Source organism: Aythya ferina (genome assembly GCF_964211825.1).
Source record: "Aythya ferina genome assembly, chromosome: Z".
Lineage (NCBI taxonomy): Eukaryota > Metazoa > Chordata > Aves > Anseriformes > Anatidae > Aythya > Aythya ferina.
In genome coordinates this window covers 49,478,755-49,497,061 of record NC_140299.1, presented here as the reverse complement: position 1 = coordinate 49,497,061, position 18,307 = coordinate 49,478,755, and the positions used below count along the sequence as shown (strand labels likewise).

General features: G+C 35.8%; 1 protein-coding gene across 1 annotated transcript in view; it reads left to right on the top strand.

Annotated features, from left to right (window-relative positions):
- Window positions 1-18,307, top strand: part of ADAMTS19 (ADAM metallopeptidase with thrombospondin type 1 motif 19) — a 160,354-nt gene that overhangs the window by 28,148 nt on the left and 113,899 nt on the right. Inside the window, exons 3-6 of the mRNA XM_084503183.1 lie at window positions 4,671-4,836; window positions 11,835-12,007; window positions 13,632-13,715; window positions 14,733-14,890. Of these exons, the coding sequence (XP_084359309.1) occupies window positions 4,671-4,836; window positions 11,835-12,007; window positions 13,632-13,715; window positions 14,733-14,890 (581 nt within the window). The remainder of the gene's footprint in view (window positions 1-4,670; window positions 4,837-11,834; window positions 12,008-13,631; window positions 13,716-14,732; window positions 14,891-18,307) is intronic.

Sequence of the window (18,307 nt, the reverse complement as noted above, 5' to 3'; positions counted from 1 at the left end):
AATGTATGTAAGAATGGGTAAAACATGTGAGGAGGGAAGGAAAAAAATGTGAGAAACATCCATGAAGAGAGCAAAGCCAGAGAACTATGGGGAGGAGGAGGAGGTCCTCCAGGTACTGGAGCAGAGATCTCCCTGCTGCCAGTGGAGAAGACCATGCTGGAGCAGATATTCAAACTGCTGCCCATGGAGGACTCTAGGCCTCCACAGGTGGATCTGCCCTGAAGGAGACTGCAACCTCTGGAGAGCCCCTGCAGGAGCTCCTGAGCGTCTGCAGCCCATGGGGGCAACCCACACCAAATCAGAGGTAAAATCTGAGAAAGAGGGAGCAGCAGAGAGCATGCTGACCATACTCATCATCCTCCCCTGCTCCACTTATGGTGTGAAAGGTGGTGTTTTAATTTATCTTCATTTCTTACTATCCAAATGAGAGAGAGCAGCTAGGTGGGTGTTTGGCAGGTGGCTAAGGTCAGCCCACCTGGTGCGTTTCTTGCGGAGTGAAGCATTTTCCTTTGATATGCCAAGAAACTGGGTTAAAAACTACTACTACTTAAGAGACTAATGCTAAATTGTGGACCACTGAGAAATCATCCTTCAGAGCCTGTAATCTACATTTTTAAAAAAAAAAAAAAAAAATTGGATATTTCTGCCATTTCTTTGAAGTCTGTGTCATGATGTCTTCATTTATTATTACATTTCACCAAACCTCTGTGTAGAAAATGCAACATATTGGCAAGATGCTTTCATAAATATTTTCTGGTAGCTAAAGTCTTCTTTTTGACAGTATTATCTGTGCCCTAAATCTTCTCTGGGATGTTAAAGTAACCTAGGATATTAAAATGGGAACCACTTAATCTCTGGGTGTAATACACATTCGAGAATATTTTTCTGTTACTCCATTTTTTGTGATAATGATAGCAAAGAAAAAAAAATCCCTTTATCTAACTTTGTAGTTCTTAGGAAAGAATATTCATTTTTATTACTTTCCTTCACTGCATAGTTGTGTAAATTCTGCAAGAAACAGCATCATGTTCAAAATCTGAGTTGTTCCAATTTGGAGTGATAATAAGCTGCTACTCTGAATTGTTTTGCAAGGAACGAATTAAAATGTAGGAATTGAAGTTACTTCCTAATCAAGAAATTTCTTGGCTTATGCCCAGTATCTGATGACTATATGCATAGGTGTTCTTCACAGATTAATTTAAATTTAATGTTTGTGTATCTTTTCATAGCAATATAATTTTATTAGAAACAGTAATATTACTTGAGGTTTTCACAGGTACTTGACAGAAAGTAATATCCTTATGTATACTCCAAACAGGAAAAAATAATAGGCCATAGTTTTAGAAAAGGAATGCTGGAAAGAAAAAGGTAGCATGAGTGTTATAACACAGATATTTGGAGTAATGTGCCATAATAGTTTCTGGTATGGTATCTTTCACCAGTTAGAGTTGCCCAGAACATGCAGATTTTTTCTTTCTTCATCTCTGATCTGTTTGATCCAGTCGGATGTAAAATAACAGTTTTCTTAAGAAATCTAACCCGCCTACTGTTTTTGTGAGTATTGACATGTTTAGATGTCAGCTCTTCTTGTGTTAGATAAAAGCAAACATTTGGTCTTCTTTCAGGACTAGTGTTCTTAATTGGCTTTTTGCATCAGTTTATTTTAAGAAAGTTAATTGTCCTTATATGTGAATGTATGTTATAGAAAACTTTTATTTATGAGGGCAAATGTCCACTCTAAAATACATGTGGTTGATGTGTGTCCATTTCAGACTGTGCATACTTAGTTCCGTATAATACTTTGCATGCTCATTTAATAAAGTCTGCTCTATAGTTTTAAGCTCACACTATGTTGTGTAGATTGGTTAAGATGCAGGACAAGTACCCAGTTCATTCTTTTTTAGGAGGTTTGAAGAATTTTTTGCCAAATGATGTTGTCCTGGGCATAAGCTCCACTGAGATGTATTTAAGTTTTGTCTTACTTAGGTTAGAAACTTGAAAATGCAGACATAAATGAATGCAGTGGGAAAAATATACATGGTATGTTATTTTTGCATGAGGTAAGTCCACCATCCCAATAAGCTTTTCAGTTGCAGCTACAAGCACTGTTAGCTATTCAGTTGATATTGGTGAAAAGGATCAGTTCCTCAGAACTCACTTACCAAAAGCTACCTGGTGCTAGCCCAGTTGCACATTATTTCATGCATTTGTTTAGTCTTTGTTTCATTACACATCTTCATGACAAAGGGGTTTTGCCATTTTGACTGAAGTCTGTATTTAGTCCTAGTATCCAGTTGGCATCCGATATCTGAAAAAACTTTCAAAGTGTGGTGCTTGAATGCCTGGTTTTGTATTTCTCTACTTTCTGTGTTCAGTTTTATAGTAGAAGATACTCTTAATTCCACTTGCAATGATTATGAAAAGTTAGGAGCATTATTACGAGGATAGGGATTCAACTTCTCTTTATTAAATATGAAATTGTTCAAGAGGTGGAGGAATAGTGATGTGTTTTTGAAAGTAGTCACAATGATCACAAACATATTTGGTTACTCAGATTTATTTGACAACTACCCATTTGAATATATATAACTGAAGTTAGTTTTATTCAATAAACTTTACATCAATTTTCAGTTCTTTAACTTATGGCCGAGGACACTGAGTATAATTTTTGGAGTTCTGTACTGATGGACTAATGTTCAGTTGATGTAAGGAGCTGAAAACCAATATAAAATGTCAGTGATCTTGGCACAGATTCTCAATATGTCTAGATGGCAATCTGAAGAACAGCATCTTAAAGCTGTATTTTCATTTCACAGCAAAGGGAATGAAGACAGAAAAAATATGCTGGATGTCTTATGATTCAATCTTTTTTGAAGATTAGAGGGCTATGGCCTATTGTGTAGGTACATGAGTCAAAAATACATATCTGTCCTAAATCCAGAAATTATCAGCATATTTCAGATTTTACTAGCATAAATAGTGATTTATACAAACAAACAAACAAAAGATGCCCGAGTAAAATTCAGGGTTAGATATAAAAATCAAATGAAAGTATTTTATGCAGTTTACAGGTATTTGAGAATTATACTTTTAAATGATACTTCATTTAACTTTACTATTTATAGTTAAATATTAGCTTAGCTAATTGTTACATCAAGGTAAACTTATAGAGGTAACATTATGCTCCACATAACAGATGAGTGCCATCTGGTAGGTGTACAGAAAGTACCTAATAGTATGAACATAGCTGACCTTCTGTGTAACATCCAAAGTTTGTGGTAAAGGTAAACTGACCTAAAAAGTACATGCAAGAAGAAAACAAAACAGACAAACTTACTCAGCTACTTTTAAGTTTGTGTACAATGTTAATGATGAACTTCCAACAGCTGTTCAGGATTCTACAGCTAGTGTGTCTGACTGAAAAATTAAAAACCTGTACTTGCTTTTATTTAATGTGAAAGTGAAGAGAGATTTTTTGTTTTCTTGTGTTTGTTCTTAAACACTGGTTTGAAGGAAGTCATAATTTGTAAGACATATAAAATTTGATTTTATTTTCTTACTTTGATCAGAATTTCTTTTTGATTTATCTGAATGTCAGGCAGAATATCCAACATGATAATGATGTCTACATAATTCCAGAAGAGACAAACTTATTTTCTATTTCTGTCTATTTGTACTACATGGAAATATACAGAAGAGTTCTTCGATTCTTTTAGCCATATATACAGTTTTTTATTTTTGTAGTAAGACTGTTTAATACATTTTTTTAGTTTAGAGAATGGTAAATTCCACTGTCAGTCTTACTGATCGTGTATTCAAGGGGAAAAAGAAAAGATGAGCACTGAGCATTAGTGACTCTGTTAGGAACCTGTGTGTTTTGGGACTTTAGTAGTTTAAGCTGAGTTAGAGTTGGATGGTATTTATATAAGTAAGTTTTTGTTTGTTTGTTTATTTTAACTTTGACCAAACTCTTGTCATACATGTATTAGGTGTGCATGTAGTATGTTAGATTTTTGTGTCTGTTTTTGTGCATAAACACGGTGGGGAAAAAAAAGCTAACCATTTAAATGGCTATAATAGAAAGTTTTTCTGTTTTAGCTGCTGGTAACCTGGGAGGAATTGCTGTCTGTTTGCTTATTTATTTACCTACTTACTTAAGTTAAAAATGTGCAAAAGGAGTCATTAGTTTTTTCAAGCTTCATAAATGTTCAGGATGTATTCTTACTGCCTAAATTATTCTTGCTTTTTCATTAAATACAATTATCAAAAAATTTGACAATACATTGAGTTATAGAGCTAGTGTATAGACTTTTCTGTACATGCTGTACATATTTAAATGACCCTGTGGGTCTCCCAAAGCAAGCTTTTAACATTCCAGATCTTTTACTGAGCATCTGCTACTGGCATGTAGCCACCCACCCACACATTTCATTGAAATAAATGAAATTTATGCAACTGAAGTAAAAGGACTTGTAAAATATGAAGGTAGTCACCTTGCTAGTAAGGTTACTAAAACAAAGGGTTTTCTTAAATGGAGCTTTGTGTGTGTGTGTGCATGTGTATTTTTGGTGTGTGTGTGGTGTGTGTATTTTACTTCTGCAGAACTGTGTGCACAATTATATAGTTTATTTAATTCTTATCTTATGTGTTCCTTTTGTTTTCCTTTGCAGATGGGGTTTATACAGATTAATGAGGACTTCATATTTATTGAGCCACTCAATCGCACTTTGGCTGTGACAGGTCATGCACACAGGGTGTACAGACGAAAAAGGTCCATAGAGGAGAAAATAACTGAAAAGCCAGCTTCTCAGAATCAGTACTGTGGTGTTGTTACAGGTAATATACAAATCTCACTGAACAGACTTAATGTAGTAGACATATTCTAAGATATGTAGATAATAGTTAAAGGCAACAAAACCAACAAAAGCATATCTGATTATTCTTGTAGTAGTTACTTATGATGGACTTCAGGATGGCATGCTAAGGATGCAGTTTCACCCCTCAGAAGAGGGAACTGTTAGTTAGTACTGCTTCTTAAATGACTGATTATATTTGAAAGTAGAAACATTTTGGCCATTTTTAATTTCAATTACAACCTATTTCTTTGTCCTCTCTATTGTCTTGGTAGTTGCTGTTTTGCTTGCTATGTGCAGTGCTTGTACTCAATTTTCAGTTTTAAAACATGAGCAAAGTTCATTCCAGTTTCAGTTGTTAATGTTTTGAACTTCCAAATAAGTTTGACACTGAATGTAAATGATCTTTATAACACTGTTCTTGTTTTAGGATTGCCACTTAAAATAACTCTGTGATACAACCTTAATGGAGGGTAGAAACAGTTTTTCAAGTAGAAGGGTTTCAACCAAGTTTGGTGCATAGGTAGTTATGTTCACTGGGGAGGAAAAAAAAGCCTTTTGTGAAAGATGATACTCTGTTGTTCTTGTTTCATCATCAGTTTCTTTTCTTCAAAGGAGAGTGGACATCTTAGCCTTTTAGATATCCTCAGCATGAGCTGAGGATATTTTTAATGCTGTTGTGTGAAATTAGTTTTGTTTGTTTGTTTGTTTGTTTGTTTGTTTTTTCTTTCATGTCTCCTAACCTTGTAAAAGAAAAATATTGAGAAATGGTAGAGAAATAGCAGAGGAGCCTTGTATGGCTAGAGAGCTGGAATCTATGTCATTTGGGGTGAGGTAGTAGGAAATTTCTTCCCTTCAAATTTGTTCTTCCAAACTGGTGAAGAAAGAAGGGTGGATTAAAGTACAGTTTTCAGGTGCTGATAGTGTCTGTACAGAGAATTAGAGCCAGACTTTCCTTAGAGATGTGCTATGACAGGATGAAAGACAACAGTTCTAAGTACCATTCTGGGCAATTTCAGTTGGACACATGGAAGAAAATCCTCATCAGGCAATGCCTTGAGAGTCCATGGAGTCTGCATCCTCAGTGATTTATAAAATGTTGCTTGAAATATCTCATAAAAGACCTTGGAGCCAGGGGTTGACATAGCTCTGGATATCCCTTCCAGCCTAAACTATTATTTAGCTGTGTGGTTCCTCGTGAACATTTCTAGCACACTGTCTGTTTTATATGGTTACAGAGTAGACTTGACAGGTTTTTTTGTTGTTGTTGTTTGTTTGTTTTTTACATTCTGGAATTACTGTATTTTATAATTATGCTTCCATTCAAAGGTTGAAATAAAAAATGAATTGGCAAAGCAAGGCTTTTGTTGTTGTTATTAAGAGGAACTAAGTAAATGCCATGTAACTTACTCCACCAGGCTCTGTATTTCTCTTACTGACATTGTATTACATTACCACTGCTTATCTAAAAGCAAAATTTTCTATATTAAGAAAAGTTGTCACTACATAATGTAAAGCTGGTTATTCTTATGATATTCTTATGATCATTGTTAGTGCTAAGTGAATTAGAGCACGTGTGCCTGCATGTGTTTGAGAGTGAGAGAAACAGAGAAAATGAAAAGTGTGCATGTGTGTGCACATGCAGGTAGGGAAGGGGAGAGAGGCATCTCATAAACAGCAATCCGTGATATGTATGGAAATGAATAAAGTGCAGACTCCTCTGTAAGGAAATTATTTTTCTGTCATGTTCATTACCAGTCATCCTTTCACTTTCTCTTGTGCTCTAAAATGGAAAAGTCAGCTTACTCTGTTTTGATAATCTTATGCCCAAGGCTCTGACTTGGTGCAAATAGTCTGTCAACAGAGATTCAAATATTTTTTTTGAAATAAGTTTCATTATCTTTATTACTAGCATGTAATTTCAAGATAACTTAAGCTGTGCATAACTGATTAGCATCTGCTGGTGTAATCTTTTCGCTAGGGGGTTTTAAATGTCTGCAGTTTCTATCTGGTTCTGTTGCACTAGCAGTACTAGTCTCACTGTGCTATTACAGGTTATTTTACTTATTGGAGCTGCAGTAAGTTATATTGATAAAAGTGCTGTCTATGCCAGGAGCAGTTTGGTGGTGTGATATTCCTTAGCAAGTATCACCAGAAAATTCATGCTACGGGTACAGCCATAAAGGTGAATCCTAGCAATAAAAAAAAAAAAAAAAAAAAAAAAAAAAAAAAAAAGAGCTTTTACAGCAATATTAGAGAACTTTAAGTCAAATCCTAAACTAAGTAGATTAATAAAACAGATAAAACAGCTGAAATACTGGGCACACTGATATGCACTGATATGCTTAGGTTTCATGCAGCTGTCCTGTGTAGAGTTGTAGCTGTGTGACACAGTCTAAATGTTTTCTTGGCAGTCTGGCAACTTCTCAGCAGTATGGATCTGTCTGACAGCAGGATCTCCTGCTTCTATGGTATTTGTGTCAGAATAGGTGTCCTGGAACAGGTATTTCTGCTGCTGGTTTTGAGCCAAATTGATCTCAAAGACTGGCTACATATCAAGCAAATATATATTGCCAATGATGAATTGTAATTATTAAAAGGAATGAATGTCAGTACTGGAGGTGTTGAAAGATAACTACTGGATATAATGGCTTTTCATGCAGAACTAAAGGAGGCAATCAAAGAAGGTATTGTTTGTTGTCTGTAGCTGTTGCAGGCTGGATTGAAAGATGCTGCACAAGGGAACTTGTTTGGGGAGAACAAAGAACTTGTTTTTGTGAATGGGGTGGGTTTTTTTCTTACTTGCTGGGGGAGGGAGATAATCATGCTGATGGAAACATATGCTTTCTGGATTTGTGGGAATGTGTTGAATATCCTTTCATTGCATGAGTGTATGATTTATTTACGTATGTGAGCCAGTTGCATATACACAGACCTGACACTCCACACCTTCTGTACCACATGGCCCATTTAAAATCAAACTAGATTAGAAGTGTGTTACAGAGAAATCAGAAAAGAAGCAGTTACTATTAGAGCAAAGGTCTACATTGAAAAACTAAGCTCTTTTCCTTCTGCTTAATATGAAGCACTTGTTGCAGCCTGAAGTTGATTTTAGAGTTTACCGAGGTCATGGCACATGCATAAGGCACTCAGGGTTCACGGGTCGAGGGGAGAGATAATCTTCTAAAATGTTCATTCCTTTTCACACAGACTAATGAATGAGCATGCTGGCATTGAATATTGAATATTGTATCTCTTCTGTGTTTTAGAGACTGGAAGCCACTTCTTTTACATTGCTGACAATCAGCAATATGCTGTTTTTCTGAGTTATGAGTAGACTGTGCACTTGGAGCGATGCTATTTTTGCAGAAAAAAAAATATCCAAGTTGAAACTGGATCAAAGGCAGAAGTTTGACTTTATGGGATGAAGACTGGGCTGTTAGCTGGGAAAGCTATGTTAGTTCTTACTCTAAATGCAGTTTTTATCTGATAATCATGAAATTATGCATAAATAATCTTGATCATAGGGTCTAGAGTTTTGAGATTGCACTAGAAGAGAGTGGTGCTGCTTGAGGTGTTGATTCTCATTCCTTTGGTCAGAAGCAAGTTGTCTTTCTGCATTAAGACTTCTAAATCCATGTTGAAACTAAAACAGAGTTATGGTCAGCTATGTGTATGGCTTCATAAGCTCTTTGATATTCAGCCAGAGTGCTATTCACCATACTGCAATTTCTGTATGACTAGTGTACTCATCTTCTTTTCCTGGGAAATACAAAGCATAGGGAGGGATGGTGGTGGGCCCTCTGGTCTGGGCAAGAAGTGGGTGTACACAGAGAAAGCTCCTGTGCATGAAGGCTGGCAAGTGTCCAGGAGTCTTGTAGTCCTAGCTTTTTCATGATGTTGACTCAGGTATTTTACACAATCTGGTGCTACAGTGGCTCAATATTCAGTCCTTTTTATTATTCTTTTTTTTGTGGGGGGGTGGGGAAGGAGGAATTTTTTAGCTTTGTTAATGTGTGTTGTTATTTTTGGTTTATAGCCTATTGAATGTCAAATATACTTGCAAATTTTTCTAGCTTTCTTGCTAGAGCACTAGTACTGGAGTATTTCTAGATTTCTTTCAATCACAAATAGTGAGTTTAAGTAATGCATTGGTATGAAATCTTCATGTTTTTTTACTGTTGTAGCAAAAATCAAAGTCTTAATGCACAGAACATTCCTGTAGAATTTTTGCCAGGGTAAGTTTTGAGCTGAATTATACATCTTTAATTTGAAGTAGCATTTTTTTTTTCAGTTAATCTGACTTTTATTTTGTTGGTACAGACATTATTGATACAGGTATTTTTTAGAGGAGTTATTGTTTCTTATTTACTATACCTTCAATAATGAGCAGTTCTTTGCAATTTTTACTTGTTTATGAATGTATGAAAAACCAAGTGTTTTTGCCTAATGCCTGTTTTGCCTGCATATGACAGCAATCACAGTAGTCGTTTGAACGCAACTGCTGCCAAAATTACCAATTATATTTATCTAAAGGTCTGGGGGAAGAGCTAAAATTTTCAGATAAATGAGATCTCACATGATTGGGAATTCTGCCAGCAATTTGGAAAAGGTTGACTGGCCAAGAACAGATTGTCCTTTGGTTTGTTAACCCGGCAGATATCTGAGACAAATGAGGGGCACTGCCCCTTGCAGCCAGCTTGTCTGTGGAGCTGAACAGTCTTCTCATCCACTACAATCCTGAAGAGGATTCAACAGTTTCTGGGGCTGTGTTGATCTTAGTATTTAGCACAATGCTGTATTAAATAGTGGGCTGCTCACTGTCAGTTCTGAACAAGTTGATCTCTAGCTAAAACTTTAAAAAAGTAAGTTAACGAACTTCTCAGAACAGCCATGTTGATATTAAAACTTTTCAACCAATAGTTAGTGAGAAAAAAGTGAACAATGAATTAACTATGTGGTTGGAAACTGTACAGGAATCAATCACTGCTCCTTGGAGGAAATCGGGATTGACCAGATGCCTCAAGAGAGATCTTCTCTAACTCAAATGAGTTTACTGTTTAAATATAGAGCTATAGCCTATTCCTGAAGCATTAAAGGTTTGTGTGATAGGTTGGTTATATAGCTTATAGGGTGTGTTTTCTTGGTGCAAATCCTGACACTGTAGTTTCATTAAAAACAATTCTCCAAAGAGCGACAAAAGCATATATAATGTTTTATAAACTAGGCTACAAATACAGTTATCAAACATAAGAAAAGTTTGGGGCTAGCTGTACATATGAGGTTAAACAAATGTTTGAAGTATCAAAATGAGAGAGGCTAAAATTAATATTAGTTTATGAATGTATCTGTTTCTACTTAGGAAATCAAACATCAAATATTTTATTTATTTCTGAAGATTATATGGAGATTTTCATATAAAAAATAATGTTGTATGCTTATCTGTGTTTGCAAATCTTACATTGTCACTAGTTGTACAGCAGTCTTTTTAAAATGTAATAGGCTGGCCTAAATCACTCTCGTACACAACTCTCAATAAATGACTACAGAAGATTTCTGAAACATTGATTCTTAGTACATACAGTATAAGTACTATAGTACTTTTATTATACTATTTACATGCAAAAGTATATATATGTTATATTTAAAATTAATCTATGCTATACATATATGTTTATGTTAAATCATGGGTCCTTCTTACACAGATACTTTATATTTTAAAGTCAGTTTGTACTTTAAGTTATTTTTAAGGTGATTTTTCAGCACTTTCCTGAAAAATGACTTGTTTTTTGAGAATATTCTTGTGTTATAAAGTGAACTGAAGGAACTTTGCTATTAAAGATGAGACTGATTAATTGCAAAACATTTCCTTAGAATTTCTGCATATTTGATTGTTTCCAGAACATGTGTTTATAATTGTCATCTTGAGCATCACTTTTCTTGTAAACAGAGAGACCAATATTCCATTGTAGAAGCTGGAAAAAATTTCATTTAATTTCAGTGACTTCAATGAGATCAGTCCACAAAGTTTTATGTCTTCTGAGAGGATCTACCAGATTTTGACTGTTACCACAAGGGTTTTCATTTTATATTTTGTTTTTGGATGAAATTAATTTCAAAAGCATTGCTAACTGTTGTATGCATATCAGACCACTTTCTGGTTCAAAATGTTTCTGAGTAAATAGTTTTTACTTTTTCCATAGGTATTAAATTAACAATGGGGATGTTGTCTTTTTTTTTTTTTTTAGATAAAATTTAAAATTAACAAAAGCAGCAACTTCTGTCTTGCTGTAAATGTACTGTGTTTAAGATTTGGAGATTTCTGCAGGTTTAGAAGAAACCTGGATTTTGTTTTGTTATTTTGTATTAGCTGTTTATAGCAACACTGACTTTGTATCAGTATGTTAATCCTGTAACTGAAATGACACTTTTTTTTTTCTGACAAACTTGTAGCCTACATATTCTTTATATGATTCACTAGAAAGTTCTTTCATCTTTACAAAACAGTGAAATGTATATTTTCTTTATACTATTTTTGTACCAAATCTGTATTTGTCATCTATTACACTAAGATACATCAATTGCATGAAAATATTGTCTCTGATTTATGGAAATGAGCAGATAGTAATTCTTCGGTCTCAGTGAGACTACTTTTCTGCTAAACCTAATATTAATGTAGCTTTCTCTCACAAACCATCTAGGAGGCATTTACTAGTTTATAAACGTGATAGGTGAAAGGATGCAAAGAATCTGCCTGATTTTATTTGAGCAGGGTGGTTGAGCCTGATTCTCTGGTGTGAACTAACATTCATATGTAGATCAGGCCTTCAGTCTGAGCCTAATTGCATTGGCAGTGCTAAATAAGCGTGTATTACATTCCACACAGTCACAGTGATGTCCTAATCACAGGTAGCAAATCCTAAAAGTACCATAGAAGTACTTTGAAGGGTGAATTCATCAAGAAATATTTTTATGTTGCAGATAAAAGAAAATCCAAGAATCAGAAAGTGTCAGAAAGTGGAAGAGGAAAACGATACTCTTACAAATTACCTCAGGAGTACAACATAGAAACTGTTGTGGTGGCAGATCCAGCTATGGTTTCGTATCATGGAACAGATGCTGCCAGAAGGTTTATTCTAACCATCTTAAACATGGTAGGAAGTTTAAAATTAATTTTGGTGTTTTCCCAAACATACATACATGCATAGTGCATAGGCTAGTGCATACCTAGTGGTCTGATTTCATTGCTCTTTTTAATTATTCTGACTGAGCACCTATAAAGGGGCAGTCAGTACATGGCCATGGCAGTCAAGATTTAATCCATGTGTTTTGCAGTAAAAAACCATGATGCTTCAGACTTGTCTGTACCATGTGGTTTTATATCATCATTAGTGTGGCCAGAAAATGGGAGCTGACCGAGGTGATTTTTTGGTTAGAAGTACACTGTGTTATTGGAAAAGTTGGTGTATCGAATGATTTCTCATATTCTATGCTTGCTATGGAAAAAAAAAAACACACAACATTTAGGACTGTGTGAATGAAACAGTGCATGAAAAAGAAAAGAAAAGGGTAATGCATTACATCCCCTCCCAGCTATAACTTCATTGCACTCATTTGGTGCTTAAAACAGTGAAAACTAGCATCTGTAATGTACAAGGAAAGATTATCCTGAAAAAGTAGAGTAAACTGAAATAAAAATAAAAACTTCAACTATTCTCCCTGAAGAGAAGTCTTATGGCCATGATCCTACACTTAAATGAATAGGAATTTTCCTATGAACAGTGTACTCTTAGAATCATAGAATCATTAAGGTTGGAAAAGAGCTCCAAGATCTGGTCCAACCATACCCCTACCACCAATATTACCCACTAAACTTACCCAGTAAGCTTTCCTGAAATACCCTCAGGGATGGTGACTCCACCACCTCCCTGGGCAGCCCATTCCAATGCCTGACTGCTCTTTCTGAGAATTTTCTCCTAATTTCCAACCTAAACCTCCCCTGGTGAAGCTTGAGGCCATTCCCTCTAGTCATATCAGTATTTATCTGCAAGAAGAGGCCTACCCCCTGCTCCCCACACCTTCCTTTCAGGTAGCTGTAGAGAGAAATAAGGTCTCCCCTGAGCCTCCTCTTCTCCAGACTAAACAACCCCAGTTCCCTCAGCTGCTCCTCATAGGAATTGTGTTCCAGGACCTTCACCAGCTTCGTAGCCCCTCTGGACAGGTTCTAGGGCCTCAATGTCCTTCTTATAGTGAGGGGCCCAAAACTGCACACAGTACTCAAGGTGTAGCCTCACCAGAGCAGAGTAAAGGGGGATGGCTACACGATTTCTGATACAAACCAGGATGCTGTTGGCCTTCTCGGCCACATGGACACACTGCTGGCTCATGTGCAGGCACCCCCAGATCCTTTTCCTCTGCACAGCTTTTGAGCCACTCTGCCCCAAGCCTGTAGCATTGCGTGGGGTTGTTGTGACCAAAGTGCAGGATGCTGCACTTAGCCCTGTTGAATCTCATGCTTAAGTGTTTGGAGAACTGGATAAACTTTAAAAAGTGGCTATGACCTTTTTGGGGAAAAATCTTTTCTGTGTTCCCAGAAAAAACACCACCTACGCTCTACTTTCCTTTCAAAAGACCAACACACGATATATTAATGCTTTGTAGTCATTTTAAAGCAGTCACACTAAAATATTCGAATTTTACAACTTCTTTGAGTTCTGATATTTTTAGACTACAGTGCAATAAAAGCACCTGGTTTTATTTACTGTTTTTTTATCTTAGGTTTTTAACCTTTTCCAGCACAAGAGCCTTGGACTGCAAGTGAATCTTCGGGTTACTAAGCTTGTCCTCCTTCATGAAACTCCGGTAAGTATGCATTATCTTTGTGTTAGTCTGTAGAAGGTAATGATACTTTAACTTTTTGCTCTGTGAAGTCTAGCAATATTCACTCACTTCAATGGCTGACAGATTTTCTCAGTTTGCTTTTACATTTTTATTTATGTAATTATTTACAGTGCTGGGCAGCCCCAGTAAAGATCACGTTTCCTAATCTATGTGCTGTACATATTGAAACTTTTCTGTGCTTGCAGCTGAAAGTCAGTTAAAAAAAAATCATATGAAAATTGGCTATATATTTACAAAATTTATGTTCTGCTTTTTTCAAATTCATGTAATTCAATGCAAAAAAAAAATCTTTAACCGGGTGAATCATAGGAGAATTGATGTTCTTTGTCAGCCAATCACTAGACAAATGAAAGTTGCTATGGTATAGCACTGTTCTTTCATTGCACCTTTCAGACATCATCCCAAATCCTGTTCTTTCTTTCTGGATAAAGACAAGCTAGCTGATGTCACAGCTGATTGAGATTTTTTTGGGAATGTGTGGTTTTATATCATATTTCAGGAAAATATCAACTTGATGTGTTTTCACTTCTACAAAGTATTAAGGGAATCCATTCATATTTCAGTTAGTTTATAAGAAAAAAGTAACCCATTAGCCATGTTTTAAATTAAAAAAAAAAAAAATCTGGTGAGTAAGAAAGTGTTTCTTTCTTCAGTGTCCTCACAGCAAGTGTAGAAGTCTCATGTGCAAATCTTCTTCATGTTCATCTTCACATCATTAATCTTTTCTTCTCTTTGTGTAGTGAAAAATCATCAGTTAAAGGGGACAAGATATTAGGTGACCAGATCTGCATCTCAGTGTTCATGTGCAACTTTAATGTGAAAGAATGGTTTTAAATTCAGAAGCAGAAACCATCTTTCTTCTACATGTGCACTGTGCCATGAAAATAATACTTTTGCTATTCCAGTTAAAGAAAGTCCTTAATTGTATTTACAGAATCACAGTTTTAACAATATATATATGTATATATTTATTTCCAGGCAGATATGTATATTGGGCATCATGGAGAAAAAATGCTGGAAAGTTTTTGTAAATGGCAACATGAAGAGTTTGGCAAGAAGAATGATATACACTTAGAGATGTCAACAAGCTGGGGAGAAGACATGTCTTCAGTTGATGCAGCTATACTTATCACAAGGTAAAATACAGAATAAGCACTGAAAAATGGGGAGAGGCATAATAAGAATATTATGGATCAAGAATAGATCAAGTAAGTTGACAGATGATCAATACAGCAAGACTTTGGTATTGAATGACACAGAATGCATCTTGAGGCTTCTTTCCAGAATTAAACAATTGACATTAATTGAATTTTTTTTTTTAGAGTCTGAAATGTTAGAACAGAAGGAGGTACTAAAGGGGTGGTAAAGATCATTTAGAAAGCATTAGTTCCAGTTGGTAAATATCTGAATTTACAGATAGGTCATTCTCATGTTTCTTTGTCTATAGGACAAATGCTTCTTTCCACCTGCATTCATTTAAGAGAGACAGCACACACAGGCATGCAGATACTTTCATTCAAAAGACAAAAGCGTATTTAGACCTTCTGGGACTAGATCAGCATGACATTAATCATATTACTGTATTGTACTTCCCCATAATGGATATAGAACCAGTATGTCTCACTGTGTGCTCAAGGTATATAGTGTACACAGTACATTCTTTTTAGTCACAGGGCTGTGAGCTCAGATCTGCAGTTCATTATAACTCTACCAGGCAGTTCACACATTCAGAAAGAAATATGCTTTCAACTTACCTGTTTCCTCCAAAGCAGTGGATTTAGGTTCTAAATCCAGGGGGATGCATCTTCATGTATCAGTATTAGCCTACATCAGTCTGATGTATCAGTACAGTCTACAGCAATTTTCCAAAGAGAAGGAGAGAATGATGTTCTAACTGGTATAGAGTTGGGCTTAGTCCCGTTTTTGCAGTGGAGGTTGGACTGGATGATCTTCAGATGGCCCTTCCAAATAAACATTAGAATACTGTTGTGCTATACCATGCTAACTGGTTACATGGTATCCTAAAATCCTACGCTATTTATTCAGGGCAATCTCACTGTGAGTTATATGCATTTAATAAAATTAAGCTACGTTCTAAGTACCCCAATATCTAAAGTTCAATTTTATTAACCAAAAAAGAAAAAAAAATGCACACCTAAATTTCCCTGCTTTGGACAGCAAGTCACATGCTGCAAGCAGCGGATGCTGAAGTCCAGCTGTTTTCTGTGATAACTGTTTTATTGCCACTTTTGCTGTTTGATTGCTTACCTTTCCTTAAAAAAGCCCACACCCTTTTCTTGTTAATCTCCATCCACTATATATTGTGTTCTGTCTGCTTTATGGATTGTTATTTCTTTGAGGAGTCGGGTGAGTTTTTGTTACGCATTTGTGTATTAGCTAAGTGGTAGACCTTCACTCACATTCCTTTGAACTACTATGTAAAATACAAGAAATAAGAAAAGCAGATAATGGCATCTGTAACAAATTTTCATTAGCTTATCAGCAAACATCTTTGGGATGGCAGACTGGAAGGGAATTTATCAGTTTAAGACCCAGACTGATTTTAATAGCAGTGATGAGTTGGTGGGGAAAGTCTAGATGGAGAAGGAAAAGTGTGAGTAGTAGGAAAGTGCGAGCTTGCTACGGCATGAGGAATGGACAAGTACCCAACATGGCAGCAGGTTAATGAACAGTGCTAAAGGGGAGCAGAGGTTCTTGAATCTCAGTGTATGCTGTGATTGTTGAAAGGCAATTGATCAGTTGCATACTGTTTGATTGCTGTAAGCATGGGGTTGCTGAGTGACCTGTTACCTGTCTCCTTACTCTGATAAGTTGCAGTACTTGAATCTTCAACAGCAACTTAAAGAAGCATTAAATCCTTCAAGCCAACACCTCTGGCACTGCCAGGAGAGTAAAAATTATTATGCCATACATTGACAAAGTTGGCTGTTCTCCCACGTCTGATCTTCCAGTCTGTTGTCTCAGCTTAATGGTCAAGTGCAGAACATTAGACACATTTTCAATCTGTCTAGGCTGAACTTCTTAGCTGTATGTCAACAGCAATGCATTATGAAGTAAAGAATTTCACAAGTCTTTCGTCTCATTTTTCCATTTTTACCTTAATCAGCCTTCATGGGAAGAGATAGAAGAGTTCTGAATTGATGCAAATGAGGTGTTAGTTAAAGCAGTCAAGATGCCTGGAGATGTTTTTAGCAACCAGTGTGTTTGACCACAGACATTTTTTAAATTTCAGGCAGCATTTCTAAATATTAAAAAAGCTTCTGACTTTTGGAAAGTCTACTCATACTTTAAGACACACTTATCTGATGTACTTTTTAGTAACGATATTCTGATTTGCATTGCCTTAAACTTTTTCTCTGTCAGTTTTAATGTTTTTTTTTTTTGAGGTGGATTTCTGCTTAATGTTAAGGAAATTGAAGCAAAGAGCAGGGAAGTGATCGGTTGGAGGTCAGTTAGTAAGTCAGCACTGGAGTCAGGATTTAAAGATCTGTTCTGAAGTTTTTTTGTTTTGTTTTGTTTTTTTTCAGTGGTATTATTCTCTGGGCTATACTGCCTCCCATCTCAGAGCTGCTTTAGCTGCTAATAAATCATACCAGTGCGGTTTGCTGACTGTGGGAATGTTTTGCTAATCCAGGCTCCCTCTGCACATCATCAGGTTTATGGTATAGCTAACCCCATGTGTGGCTACACTTGTGTGTTTTGTTAATTCACAGAGTCTTAATTCTGTTTTACAAACACATAACAGGCTCCTTTGTCATAACTTAAAAACAGCTATGGACAGCAGACCTGCTTTATTGAGAGAAATAATTTTGTTTAGAAAGATGAACACCAATATTACAAGTAAAAAATGTAAGGTTTTAATTATCTAACACATTCTTTGGCAGACTGCCTAAAATTTACCCGCACCTCCCTTTTGTCTAACATGACAATAGAACAGCAAGTGTTCTTGTAACCAAAAGAGTTAGAAATAAGGTACTATCACTATTCTGCAGAACTAATATTTAATGTTGACTATAAAGAGCATAATAGAGATTTTTATTAAACAGTCAAAGAACCATCATAACCCTTTAACGAACTAGGCACTATTCAAGAATTATTTTTGCATTTCTTTTGGAAAACTGAAAGCCAAACCAGTTTTTCCTAACAACTTTTAGTTTCTCTGCTGCCCAGGTAGGCTGCAATGATACCTGTGATTTCCTTTGGATTACATTATTCTGATGAAGTAATGTCAACTTTAAAATATGGCGTCATAAAATAAAAGGAAGACAGACAGGTAACATTTGAAGAGTGTATTTAGAAAGTATAAGGGAGGCTTGATCTAAGGAGTATGTATGAATTAAGACAAATTATTTTAAGGACTCTTCTGGTAAAATAATCTCATTAACAGTTATAAATTAGCTCTATTACTTTAGAGATATACATGTACATACCAGAAACTATTTTTCTCTGTGGAAAAAAAAATAATCAGAAATTAGCATAGTTCAGTTGGAAGGGACTTAAATCATTGAGTCCAGTTACCTGAACACTTCAGG